General features: G+C 39.3%; 1 protein-coding gene across 1 annotated transcript in view; it reads right to left on the bottom strand.

Moving 5' to 3' along the window:
• The window catches only part of PREX2 (phosphatidylinositol-3,4,5-trisphosphate dependent Rac exchange factor 2), a 232,822-nt gene that overhangs the window by 48,510 nt on the left and 169,658 nt on the right, over window positions 1-14,654 (bottom strand). Inside the window, exons 36-37 of the mRNA XM_075213618.1 lie at window positions 4,198-4,264; window positions 2,582-2,772 (exon numbers count right to left, since the gene is read on the bottom strand). Coding sequence (XP_075069719.1) covers window positions 2,582-2,772; window positions 4,198-4,264 — 258 coding nt within the window. The remainder of the gene's footprint in view (window positions 1-2,581; window positions 2,773-4,197; window positions 4,265-14,654) is intronic.

Raw genomic sequence — 14,654 nt, 5'->3', positions numbered from 1 at the left:
GTAAAAAAAAATCAGACTTATGGCCACAATGAGGCTCTCATTAATAAATATGACACTAAGGGCTAGATTTACTAAGCTGCGGGTTTGAAAAAGTGGGGATGTTGTCTATAGCAACCAATCAGATTCTAGCTTTCATTCATCCCCACTTTTTCAAAACCGCAGCTTAGTAAATCTAGCTCTTAATCTCCAAAAAACCTTGTGTCTGAATACATGAATGTGGTGGTTTTCACTGGTCCATTTATGAAAGTGTCCTTGATGCTGAATAAATTGTATTATTGTTTATGTCTTGACTGTATCTGTCAGATGGTAAATCCTTATGTTAATTGGCAAGCACACTGTCAGTAGTAATCCAACGGCTGCACATTATTATAGCTAATGGGAAGTAACAAGACCACTTACAAACAGTTTTAATCCAGTTTAGAAGCGCAGCCTCATTTTAGAAATTAGACCAACATCAAAACAGACTTTAATTATTTCAGTTAACCATTATGATGCAAGCAAAGTTAATTTCATGTGCATAAGCTTACTGTGTGTGTAGTGGGAATGCAGCCAAGCTCAGAAGATGAAGTCCTACATGTACATATACTTAAATACAAGAATATTAAGGAAAGTGCTGCTCAATACTAGATATTCATCTAAACAATGCCAGTTCTACTGGGGGTTTTTAAATGTTTCCTTTGTACTTGTCTAATGTAAACATTAAAACTGTACTACCCGCTAAGTGGTCAAACATTAAGGAGTAGTTATATCAAAGAAATGTGGAGGTTGCCCGTATCAACCAATTAGAGTCTAGCTAGCATCTATCTAGTACATTCTAGAAAATGATAGCTAGAATCTGATTGGTTGCTATGGGCAACACCTACAGTTTTCTTTTGAAAAGGTTTGATAAATCTACCACTAAGTTCACCACTTTAAACTGGCTGCAGGGGGAGGGAATGGGGGGGGGGGTATGAACAGGAGGATCAATCAGAAGCTACAATCTCCGTGATTGAGAATTCTAATTATTCCTCCTACCTCACAGCATCACACAGCCAGAATTTATGACTGGAGCTGTGAGACTAACTACAGAGCCATGGAGCAATCCCCGGGGCTTAGAGGTGAAGAACGTTAATGTTCTTCTCTTCTCCATAATACCTTTATCTGCCCCCAGAATGCTTTGGTAAATCTAGATGAAGTGAGATAATCCCCCCAAAATACAATATCTTGTGACCATGCAATAGTGGCCGGATGGGAGCAAGCACGGCTGCAGAGAGGAAACATAGGCGGCATGAGCAGCTGCAGGAAGGGTGGTGCTGCACCCACAGACAAAGACTTCAAATCAATTTACCCTCCTCTATTCACAATGAAGCAAATCATTTTTTTTGTGGCCAAATGAATGATAATTATTGTACAAAAAAACAAACAAACAAAATACCGATTACTGTTAATGTATTAAAGTATTCTCTTTTTTTGCCCATTTTATTGTGCACACACGTATGTAAACCTAGGCACACGTGGTATCTATTTACCAGGGACAATCTATTATATTTTGTGGGTTGTGTTTCATACTTCGATGTAGTAAGAGCTGCAACTAAGGATCTTTATTAGGTTTTTTAGTCTAAACTACAATCTGTATTCCACAGTGTCAGCACTGTCGTTGAATTTTGAAAACATAGCTATCTGTTTGGATACTTTATTTTGGGGATGTGATATTAGAATGTTGTGTGAATCTTGTGCATTATTGTATTGTCTCCATAGCTTGTGGGAGCTTTACAGATATGGTATTTATTTACTAAGCTGAGCCAGTTTTTCAAACGTATGGTTCTTTGATCATGTGATCAAATGTTTTGCATCTATTAAGTGTGAACTGATGAGAAAATAATGTTTATTTCCAATTATTTATTTTATGACATTACTCAAAATGTGAAATTCATTACAAGTTAGAAACAAATGGAAAGCTGAACACAAATGTTTATATGTGCAAATGAAATGTATTTTATTATATTAAAGTGCACAAAGAAAAGCCCTCTCCTGTATAAAGTTCACTTGGAAGCTTAGGGCAATGTCTGGTTTTTACCACCTTGTACACTTTATCTAAAAAAGCAAGCCTCTTTGTAGGGACAAATGATGATCTGTAGTGCCCACTAAGCAGAGAATGTCCCACTGAATGTGCCCCCTCCACCCTGAATCTCAGCTCAATAGTCACATCTCACGAGACAAAATTTTATTTCTGCATGTGGGTGCATAATTAGATGCATTCATACGGGGGGCCCTCACTCAACAAAGTAAGTTCCCATCCACCCTGCTTCTCCCAACAGAAGATGCTGAGGACACCTCCAGTGTCATGGATGTCATCTATCCGCTTTCCAAAAAATGTTCTGCTTTAACGCGAAAAAAGATGCAAATTGCATTTGTACTGGCAGAGGCACATTTTGCCACTCTGAAACACGTTTACTGAAATCAGAAAATACTACTTTCCTGAAGCTTTTGAATGTTATTTACTTTGTTTTGCTCACCAAGATTTTTTCAGTTAATTCATTTTTTTTACCTTGAAAAACAAATTCTGTAACTAAATAATAATAAATAAATTAAGTTTACCTACCGATGCACCCCACTATTGCACATTATAATATGGCAGGCTCCGAGCCGGTTGCACAGTTCTGAAGACACAGAGAGAAGTCCCACCCCTGAGGCACTGCAAGCTGTGTAGGCGCAGGGTGCTGTACGTTTGGAATGAATAAATGAATCCACCAACCGATACAGTTCATCCAAAGCATTCAGCGGCCTCATCAGCTACAAATGGAATAGAAAGGAAGGAACAAAATAAGCATTTTGTATATTTCAAACAGAAAACAGTACTTAAATGGATTTAAAGGAGATGTCTGTTGATATTAAAAGTAAAAAATCCCCAATTGATAATATGATATGTAAATATTTTTAGCCATTGGTTTTGCTGCATTATAGCTATAAAACAACATTAACATAACAGCTTCTCTGAAACTTTATAGCATACTTGGCCACTCTCCTGGAATGTCCGGGAGACTCTCAAATTCCGGGTAGGTCTCCTGGACTTCAGGGAGAGCATGCAAGTCTCCCGCATCCTGCAAACTGGGAGCCAAATGACACAATTCGCAGTGAAGAGCGTCACTTTGGCCCGGCCACCGAGACAAAATGACCATTCCGTTGCGAGGGCAAAATGACGCTATTAACTGCGTCCCAGCCCCTTCCGCCCTGCCACCCCCTCTCCAGGATCTCCCAGAGGCCAACTAAAGAAAGTTGGCAAGTATGCCTTATGGGCACATTTTTCCTGCAGAGATCTGTAACATTGTTGTAATAAAGTTAAAATCTAGTTATGGCTGTCTGCCAAGTTCTGTTATAATGAATGGGGCTATAAGGTATCTGACAGCTATGTCTTTAAATTGAATTCATATATGGAAGCTGAGATAAAGCTCACACGTCGATCGCATACCTCCCAATATTTGGAGTGCCATAAGAGGGACAAATAAGCCATGCCCCTCGTTGAGCCTAATCACCGCCTGCAAACGTACTTTTTGCACAGTTTGCGCATGCGCAGTAGCGGTATCGGACATGTTTGCATATGCGCCGTAGCAGTTTCCGAAACGTCATGCCCCACTTCCTCCTAAACCACTGGGGAAACTGGCTGCTATGTCCCGGTATCGGGACAAATTGTAAGTCGGGTGGGACAGCGGGACAGTCCACTGAAATCGGGACACTTGGGAGGCATGCGATCGGTTATATAAAATGTAAATACATGCATGTTTTCCATCAGAAGGCAGCAAAAAAAGTATTAACAATACATTTAAAATCACAACGTCAGTTGCGACGTCAGTTTTTATAAAAATTTTGTGTGCACAATATATTCTGTACAAAACACACAAACAGCCACACAACATTCACAAATGAACGTATATTCTCAATAAAATACTTCTTATGGATTACACTTATTTTGATTAATTTTCCTATCATGCCGGCTGTAGCCTTCCAGAATGTATGAAAGGAGAACTAGCAGGAACATCATTCAAGCATGTTTAAACAATTGATCTCAGGGACTTGCTGCATTTATTCAATCAAATGGAACAAATCACATTTTTCACATATCTGTATTACATTGAGCTCTGCATATCTATGGCTTCTTATCGTGCCATTACTTTATACTGAAACGAATAGCTTATCTCCATGGTACCACCAATGATTTACCTTATCAATGAATGCAGCTTTAGATGTGGTATTTGAAGGCAGATTTGTCTTATCCAAGTAAAAAGCCCTTAGAGAGAGACACACATTACCAATTAGTGTGGGAAATAATGACAGTCCAATTCAATCATTTATGTTGCACTATAAAGATGTAGTAATTGAATGCCTTGTTAGAGCTAATACAAAAGGTTGGCACTTTAAAAATACTAAATAATAATAAAGTAGCATTTTTAAATTGATACAACACATTAAATAGAGATACATGATTTGGGGTAACATCTTGTCTCCTAAACCTATTTCCTAGTATTGTAAACCAAAACTTCTCCCTCTCCTCTAACTGCACCAAGATCCCCTGTTACCTCTGCTCTATATTGGAGCAGAGTTGCGTTATTTCTAATACTACATTAATATTACATATTGCTGTGCTCTGCATAGAAAACAGAACTGCAAGGCTCTCTTGTATGTTAGCGGAACAACATGGGTCAGAGACAGGGTTAATTATTTAGGATATCCTTTTTTCTACTCTAAGCATATCTGACTGTTTTATCCTTTACCACTTGTGGAGAAAGACTGTTCCAATTATTTCAGTAAAGTATGACTTCCTTGCCATATCACTGCAGTGCCATCAATTCCTGTGCACGGCCTCTACTACGACCCTACTCTCTCTATGAAAGAAACTCCTTTCCTGCACATTGTTGAATCTATTAAATTATATTGTTTTTTAACCTTCCATTAAGCCCTTAGGTATCCCACAAGCCCTTACATCTTCCTCGCAGGGCCGTAACTAGGGCTGTGCAATAGGGGCGACCGCCCAGGGCGCAACGATGACGGGGGGCGCAGTTTAGGAATATTTTTGGTTCATTTAGTTAAAATTGAGGGCTAGGGAGGCAGCATTTGTCTTTCTCGCCCCGGACGCTAGAATTCTAAGTTACGGCTCTGCTTCCTCGTCTTACATCATGTCTTTTTCTACATACATGTGTCAGACTCTGAGAAATAAAACACCATATACATAGCATATTAGTTGAATAAAGACCTTTGCTTTCATCTTTCACCTTTTTTGCAGCGCACAAGTTTTTGTCAATGCCTCTCGTGTACAGCAAATTAATATGATCTTCAGTATTTCTTAACATCAAATTAATTTATCTTTCTTTGGAATAGTCAAGAATATTGGGCAGCTTTTTTTTTTATAAATTTTTTGTTTTGTTAAAAGTCGCATACACACACACACACATTAGTATCACACAAAGCACTACACAAAGATACAGGCTGCACAGTGGTTAGCATCGCTGCCACACTGTGCTGGGTGCTTGGGCTCCATACCGACTGGGGCTCCAGTTGTGTGAAATTTGTTTAACCCATGTTGGTGTGGGTTTCAGATAAGCTCTCCGGGTTAACGTCACAGTCCAAAAATAAGAGTGCGTGTGTGTGTGTGTGTGTGTGTGTTAGAGAATATAGAATGTAACCTCCACTTTGGCAAGACTGATTTGAATGATTAAACATTCTCTGTAAAGTAATGCACAATATGACAGCACTATACATATAAAGGATAATAATAGATATTATAATATGCATTTCTGTTATATTTTGCCACTAACAAAATGATGCTGACGTGCATTGATATTTAAATCTTCCCTCACAGTATAAAGAGCATCCTTTCTGCTTTATACTCAATATTTTACCACATTACACACTGTGGACAGTGCATACCTTCATTTAATTAGGAGTCTGTGCTGCTGGTTAATCACATTTTGTAAGAAATTCCTGATGGAAATGCTAGCGGCATGCTAACATTGACTAGTTTATTGAAGTGAATGGAAACCAAATGGCTAGAAATGGATCCAATAGAGAATATGGCCCTGATTCATTAAGTAACTTAGGCAAGAATCTGAGTAAGTTTTCTTACTTAAGTTTTCTGGACAAAACCATGTTGCAATGCAAGGGGTGTAAATTAGTTTATTATTTTGCACATAAGTTAAATACTGGCTGTTTTTTCATGTAGCACACAAATATCAACTTTAAATTTCAGTGTACAATTAAGCTATCAAGTATTTGTGTGCTACATGAAAAAACAGCCAGTACAATGCACTATGCCTCGCTCAAAGAAATCTAGTCTTACTGTTATTTTACCCAGGCTCCTCCACAGAGTGGAGAGTCGGCCTTCACATCCACATACACTTATGCAAAACCAAGGCAATGTGCAGTGCACATCCTGGATCCATGCTCCTAAATGAGGTCCACATGGTTTAAATGAATGGATTTAAATTATTTCTTGACAGATTATATTTGTATACATATCATTAAGTTGCATAATTAAATGCACTTTTTTATTGAATTATTGTGTTTTGTGATTGACTTTACTTAGATAATATTCAGAAATATAATGGGATAGTGTGGCTTTATCACATATAAATAACTTATTATATAAATATATTTAAATTATTAGCATGGTGCACAAATTATATCATTGCATAAGTACTGATTTTGATACTGTGTTATATTTCTGTATTAGCAATGTACTAATTTCTAAGGCCATGCCAAGGGAGTCCATTTCTGTGACTGTCTGAAGGCAAGTAATCTCATGTTAATTTGTGAGCAGCACGGTGGCGTAGTGGTTAGCACTTCTGCCTTACAGCACTGGGGTCATGGGTTCAATTCCTGTCCATGGCCTTATCTGGGAGGAGTATGTATGTTCTCCCCGTGTTTGCGTGGGTTTCCTCCGGGTGCTATGGTTTCCTCCCACACTCCAAAAACATACTGGTAGGTTAATTGGCTGCTACCAAATTGACCCTAGCCTGCATGTCTCTCTGTCTGTGTGTGCGTTAGGGAATTTAGACTGTAAGCTCTAATGGGGCAGGGACTGATGTGAGTGAATTCTCTGTACAGCGCTGCGGAATTAGTGGTGCTATATAAATAAATGATGATGATGATGATTAGACTTTTTCATCTCAGTGTCAAACACATCCCTTCGCCTGAATGCGAAGGGGGTTTAATTTAACTTGTTAGGTTTCTTATGTGTCTAAGACAGTATACAGGAAATCAAGAGATTGAAGTAAATTTGTTAAAGCTTAAACTGCGTTAACTCCTAGTCTGGAGATTTTTGCATCCTGTGATCTGATGTAATATTTCACACTTTGCGGAACCATCCAGGATCAGGGGGCAGTGTTACACCCTGCCAGGCTGTATCCAAAACTGTATAAAAAAGCACTGTTTGACCATGTAATGTATTATTGTTCCATGTGATCTTCTGATCACTAGTACCCGACACTAGTGTGAACTGTCCTTATTATGACACTTGTGCTAATAAACATCATTTGCTTCAAGAGTCTGCTTGACTAATACTTTCCTGCTGTAATTCCTGTGACCTGCAGATTATATCCAAATCTAATCCGTTATCCGACTGTTCTGAGGTTTGGACTCAGCATCTAGTACCACCGCTCTGCCTGCTACCCAGCAGCTCTGGCCATTGTAAGAGGCCAGGGGGGAAACCATCCACAGCAACCATGATCTACAGGAAGAGGTCAGGGGTACCAGCCCAGGTGCCCAGTGAGGGGGTACACTAGCAGGAACAGTTACCCAGAAGAACGCGGTTCTGGATGCTGCTAAGGAGTCCAGTGGTGGCAGCACCGTAAGCCTCTCCTACTGCTGTTAGAGGGCACATTTGGGAAAAAGAAAAGGTACAGGTAAGCCCAGCCAGTCCCCAGCATCACAACAGACAGGGTGGCATAGGCAGCTCATCCTGTCACAGATATATTTACTAGAAAGTTGACAGGAATTGCTGTGAATATTACGTGTTGTTTTCCCTCCACAGCCCCCACACATGGTAATATGTTATGGTGGTAAAGGTGCTTTAAAATACGTAATTTCAGATGCCAGTGAAACTGCATGTTGCATGGTCTTACCTGCACCTGGAGGTCTTTCGAGGTCACCTAGGATCCCCAATGAACGCTGCCATAGTGCTCCAGAACGGGAGTGATTTGGCGTGTGATTATGTGGTCATTGGAAACAATGGTTTCCATTTTCATATATTGTACTATCATTAAACACATTAATACAGCACATAACATTAATTCCAGTGGATATGAGGCCTTACAGGGCAGTAGAATTCTAGGAGAACTTACTGTAGTCTGAAAATGTTCCAAATATAGTGAGAGGAAACGGGGTGCTACTGGACTGGGAACTTTGTATTCATCATCCGTTTCTCACGGTTTAATGTACTTTTTTTAATCCCTTGCCCAGTCTAAGTATATACACCAGAGCATCGGTGTATTATGTGTATTATTATTTCATGTTATTAGGTACATTTTGCACTTGCTATTACCTGCAATATTGTATGTAGTAGAAATATAAAGAATATTGCCATACTGTGTGAATATAACAGGACAGCAGCAGTCATTTTGCTTGTGTTAGCTAATGTAATTACCATTTGTCTCAAAGTCCATTGTTATAGGTGCAGCTTAGATTTGGTTTGTAATCAGAACAATGTCTGAGTTAACTAGCTGCTTGCCCATGTTAATTAGCTAGGTCAACGGGTAATCTGAGAGGTGATCTTAGAACTTCTAGATGATATGCAATGTGCCTCCACAGACATATACTGGCTGAAATAGCATTGGGAAATGTACCAGTATGTATCAATATAAATGTTATTGTAGCAAAATGTATCACAGACTCAGATGGCGTAACACTGTTGATACAATGTGTCAAAAGTTTTGTTTCATGTAAGCGTGCATTGTCATTCCCTGATGTAACATTGTAACCCCATGTTTAGTGTATCCAGCCAAAATAGCTAATTGAGTCAAGCCATTCCATTGTATAATCAAGGTAACAGGGACAGTATGTCTAACAGTTAAAGTGTCCCTGTTGTAAAGGTGAAGTTTGAGACATTTGACCCTACTTCCTGTGTATACAGGGAAGAATATAGAGAGAGGCTGGGCGACACCGTAACTGTTTTGCTCATCGGTAGTGGTGGTATTGCGGGAGGATAAGACTCTGAAAGAGACTAAGATTAATACTTTGGAGTGCTGACTGCAAGAGGCTGCTGGAGGATACATGCTACCATTTACCATTTATGAACATCTTGTGGTGTTGTGCTGTTGTAATAAAGTCTTATTTTGGATATATTCTGGTCTACCCGAGTGAGTTGAATCCCACAGTGGGTAACTGCAATCCCAGCTAAGGGTGGTATCCTCACATATAGCTATGGATCTTTCATCCAAAATATGTTTCTACAATTTGGAACACCATACCCAGAGCAGTACTTAGGGCAAAGCTGGCAGTGTGACTGTTAAGAGGGCAAGGCTGTGGGGGGCGTAACACCCATGCGCCCGCCTTTTACATGCCACCAAAGAATGACACGGTGCCTGCCACGGCGAAGCACTGCAGGCTGCATTTTCCCATTGACAGAGAGTAGATGCAATGAGGAAGGCGCTGGCTCCCTTCTAACCACAGCGCCCTCACGTGGAGAAATTACTTTATGGCGCTATCAGAATAGAGGAGACAATAGGAGCTGGCACAGAAGCAACAAGAAGAAGGAGCAAGAAGACGCAGGAAGATGATACAGAAAGAAGAAGCAGAGAGAGACGAAAAAGAGACGCTCAGGAGCAGTAAGGTAATTAAAATACCGCAGGGGCTGGCGAGAAGAGGTGGTTCAAGAGCGGGGGGTCTGGAGCAAATTGATGGGGGGTTCTGAAGAGAACGGAGGTGGTCTGGAGAGAATAGAGGGAGATTCAGGGTGCTGGGTTTTGAGAGAGTATATAAATATATGATACATACTACAAAACAATAAGTAATTTAAGTAATAAGTAAACAATTAAGTAATATAAAAAATAAATTAGTAAACTATTAATTAGCAATAATAATCTCTATTAAATGTGAGCAAAGCTGTAAGCCATCATTTGATTGTGGTTCTGGTGGGGGAAATAAGCCTTGTATGTATTAAATGCGAATGTTAATAATTTAATGTGGGGCTGGTGAGGGGTGAAATTTGGTATGCTTGTTAACTGTGATAGTTATTACTTTAATGTTGGGTTTAATGAGGTGCAAGATGTCTGTTTATTAAATCGGAATGCTGCTAATTTAATGTCTGGATTTATGGGGGACGGGTTTGTCTGTTTATTACATGTTTATTACATGGGAATATTATTAATTTAATGTCAGGGCTGGTTGGGGAGAAAGAGGCTAAGTTATTAAATTAAAAATCTGTTAATTTAATGTTGGGCAGAAAAAAGAGAGACCCAACATGCCAGGAACCAGCCAAGCAGCAACACCAACAGCAGCACCAGGTAGTCAAAGCTGCAAGAACAGGTCGGAGAATGCAGCACCATCTTAGACAAAGACATTGTTCTTGTAAAGATCTAGGCACATCCCCTCCGGCGATGCGTAACCGCTGAGAGGCCACCCCCCTGGCCCCCAATGTATGCTTGGGGGGGATGTTTACCAATGTTCTGTTTTGCCCACGCCACTAAGATGTCTAATTATTGCTCTGACCATACCTAAAATTTACTAAAAAAACATTTTAAAAAATAGCTTTGCCAATGACATAAATCATTCATTTTTAAGCACTCTTGCTGCTGATGGGTACTCCCAAGTCATAAGGCTGTGTTGTTCATAAGTTTTTGCTGGGTAATGCCAGTCAAGTATTCTGACATTTTCCAATAAAATCTGCCCAGTAGGGGCGCTGTTGCCCTATAATCTCTATTGATTACCTACACATTTTTCATTTACTTGAGGACACTATATGAAAACTACTGCTGTAACAAGTAATAAGACATTTGCTTTCATTTGCTAAACAGTAATAGAAACATTACAGCTAGAAGCAGATAGGATGCAATTATCATAAATAACACTCAATATGTGCAGAATACACTGCCGACTGCCTCAAGTTCTACAATGACAAATAAGTCATGTATTTAAGTAGAAGGATGGAAATTGCTGGATAATATTGTCTTTTCATCTAAGTAAATAGATAAACATCTCCCATGCACTGATATTCTATAATGACAAAGTGACCACAGACACAATATCATTTCATTCTGAGTGCATTAAATGGATTACTCTAAGGAGTAATAAGTAAATTAATTTTAACGTTTTCTTCTTCTTAGGATTCTAATTATTTTTATTGTTTCTCGGAAACTCAGAAGATGTTCATTTGTCTCAAGCTTGTTTAGCTAATCAAAAGAGTAACATCCTTGACATGCATTTAGAGGCCTCATGAGGCCTGATTGAAACTAAAGGAAAGAAGACTTCACATTCAGAGCATGCCCAGCTACGGGAAGATAGCTTTCCACGTGTCTTACATTTTTAACCCAGCATTTGAACAGGGGAGTTGATACTATGTTCATCTTTCATTATTCATTTTAAAGTAATCTTTACTGTAAGTTTAGCAAGGACCTGTTTTAGAGGCTTCTGGGCCAGGGGACGGCTGGCACACTTTGTGCCAGGTAAGTGAACCAAGGTCTTGTATTCACGCTCTACAGTAGAAAAGAGTGTGGCCAAACCATGTGAGTGTGGTTTGCCTACTGCAGGCATGGCTTTAAGAAGCCAATGAACATATGAAAAAAATGTTATTTTAAAGATCTATAATCAAATAGCATACTGCCCCATCTGACCCATATTCAATGGAAAGCTTAATCTTGTGCAGATATATAATGCAAAGTTGGTCACTGCTATACAATACAGAGAATATGTTAGTGACCACTATACAATACAGGGGGGATTCTAGAGGTCAATACAATACAGCAAGCATCTTAGTGACAGATATACAATACAGAGAATATTCAAGTAACCACAATACAATGCAATGCATTTCTGGAGGTCACTATACAATGCAGGCTCCCAAATTATGGCGGTGGTACTGTTCAGACACCTAAAATCACTAAAGGATTCACTATGCAGCAGTCCCTCACCCCCATTTCAATCTCTGCTAACGATACACAGTGCCGATACCAGATCTCTTGTGGTGACACAGTGCAGGCTCAAATTGAGTTCTTACCCGTCCTCTGGTCCTGCGCTACCTCTCAACTGGGTGTTGTGCTGGGAACTAGTCTGACCGAAGAAGACAGCTCCCAGTACTCTGATTGATAAAAGTGGAAACCATTCATCAATCAGTGTGTCATACTTTGGTTGGTGGAAAGCTTTGCCAGTCAGAACACTATGATTGGTGGGTAGTTCCAGTCTTTCACTAATGAGTATATCTGTTTCCAGATACTCTGATACTTGCAATTGGCCAGTACTCTTCCAGAGTGATGGAAGCCATCTACTGGGGATGATGGAAGCTGTCAGGCTATGGAAATGTTTTCCTGACTGACAAGAAGTCTGGGGGAAAAAGCCCCTGCCAACCTTGTAAGCCCACCTTTGTTCTGGGCACCAGGATAAGCAATGATACATGGGCCACTCTAAAAAGAATTTGAGTCCAAACATTAAAAATAGACATTTATTGACATGTTAGGAACATATCATTTATAGAAAACTTATATATTAAGGAATACAAAACGTTACAATTTCACTCTGAAAAATGACACACTTTAAAAATAATATGCATTCCTCAGGGATCCATTTTTATTGCCTATATGATATATTAATTCATCCTTTTTTTGTTGGTGGTATAGATATAATCTATTAATAGAAAACTTAATTCAGAAATGACAAAAGTATAATTTCTGTGTGTATGACATTATTACTGAACAGCATTCAGTAATAATGTCATGCACCCAGAAATCATCACTCAGAAATTGTTCCTATTGTATCCTTACTGAGTCCTTGGGACGTGACCATGTGAACCAGGTCATTAAGACCTACCCCTCTGCTAAATGGCACAATTTTTGGCCCATTACAGCGAGGGGCAAGATATCTGTGAAGCGCGTCACTAAGTCCCGCTATCACACCAGTAAGGAAGTGGGCAGGATGCGGGAGGTTGTACTGCTCTCCTGGGAGTCCGCTAGAACTCCCAGAAATTTGTGTGTCTCCCGGACACTCTGGGGAAGTAAGCAACAATGTCCTATAGTTATTTTCATGTAATTTACAGTTAGATTCGTAATTCATTGGATGAAATGCCCACATGTAATATTTTTGGCCCCTATAATGATAGTGGCATTAGCTATTGCCGGGACTTTCTGGTGATAGCAAAGCATGGGGAAGCCTATTTACTAAGCTGCTGTCCTTCTGTCACTATGGCCATCTCAGAATGGTGATAGCAGCAGCCCAGTACAGGAAAAGTCACTTATTATACAAATACAGCATTGTTCTAATTTTGATTATATTAAAACAATACTTTTTTGTTTTCAATTTTTTGATTATTTGTTATGGAAAGTGGAACTGGAAGCCCAAGTCTACGTTTACCAACATGCAAATGCTCTTTTGTGAAGTCACACACCTTCTTTTATGCAAATGTACCCATCTTTACAGCTAATTACATGGATATGCAGGCCAGGATGGTGGTATATGTGGGGTGCAAATTCTTGCACCCCTGACGGAAGGAGTAGGGCAGATGTGGGGCATTCCTTACAAAGTGTGGATTAAACTGAAATAGAAAATTGAGATTTAAATTTGAAGGACGAAATTATTTAAATTAGATGGCGGGGACAGAGAACCCGCATTTATGGGGTTTCAGGGTAGGAACAAAGACTTTTCCTCCCTTTAAGAGGACCTGAATTCTGCGTAATTCGACCAATATAATAAAAACATTCAAACACACACGTAAGTAACACATATAATAACGACAGTCCCAATGACCTCTCACTCTCATGATTAAATAAACAAAGGTAAATCATGCAGTAATTTAGGAGAAAAAAATGGAAAAAGCAAAATTGATAAAAAAAGGTTGTTCTAAAGTACATCTAGGTTAGAATTAGATTTGACATTATTACTGTTCCATAGAATCCACCGACCCACTACTGCAGGCACAGACTGATGAGTGTTTCCAAAGAGCAGGAAAGGTAGATGCAGTGTGGGTCTGTCATTTGTTTACAGTTCTAAAATAAGTCTTAGGCCTAGATTTACTAAACTGCGAGTTTGAAGAAGTGAAGATGTTGCCTATAGCAACCAATCAGATTCTAGCTTTCATTTATTTAGTGCACTCTACAAAATGAAAGCTAGATTCTGATTGGTTGCTATTAGGCAACAGCTCCACTTTTTCAAACCCGAAGTTTAGTAAATATACCCCTTACTGTTATTTACTTAGATATTCCAATTTTTTCAGTTACACTAGTCGTTCTTGGTTCAATTCATCAATTTTCCATCAGTAAAAAGTCACGCTGTTCTGTACACGCCTCAAAGAAGAAAGGTGTAAAGATAACACTTATTGACTATAATTGGATCAGAGTAAATGATCGGGTCTGCCATGCCATATCTCAGGCTTATCACAGGGAATGTGTTACCCGCACACTGTCACGTACGCACTAAATTACAGACGAGATTCCTATTTACCAGATAGTGATGCTGAAACCTCTTTTATTATCAGTTTCAGG

This window comes from Mixophyes fleayi, chromosome 5, assembly GCF_038048845.1.
Source record: "Mixophyes fleayi isolate aMixFle1 chromosome 5, aMixFle1.hap1, whole genome shotgun sequence".
Lineage (NCBI taxonomy): Eukaryota > Metazoa > Chordata > Amphibia > Anura > Limnodynastidae > Mixophyes > Mixophyes fleayi.
The sequence above is the reverse complement of the archived record's forward strand: the minus strand, read 5'-3'. Positions and strand labels throughout refer to the sequence as shown.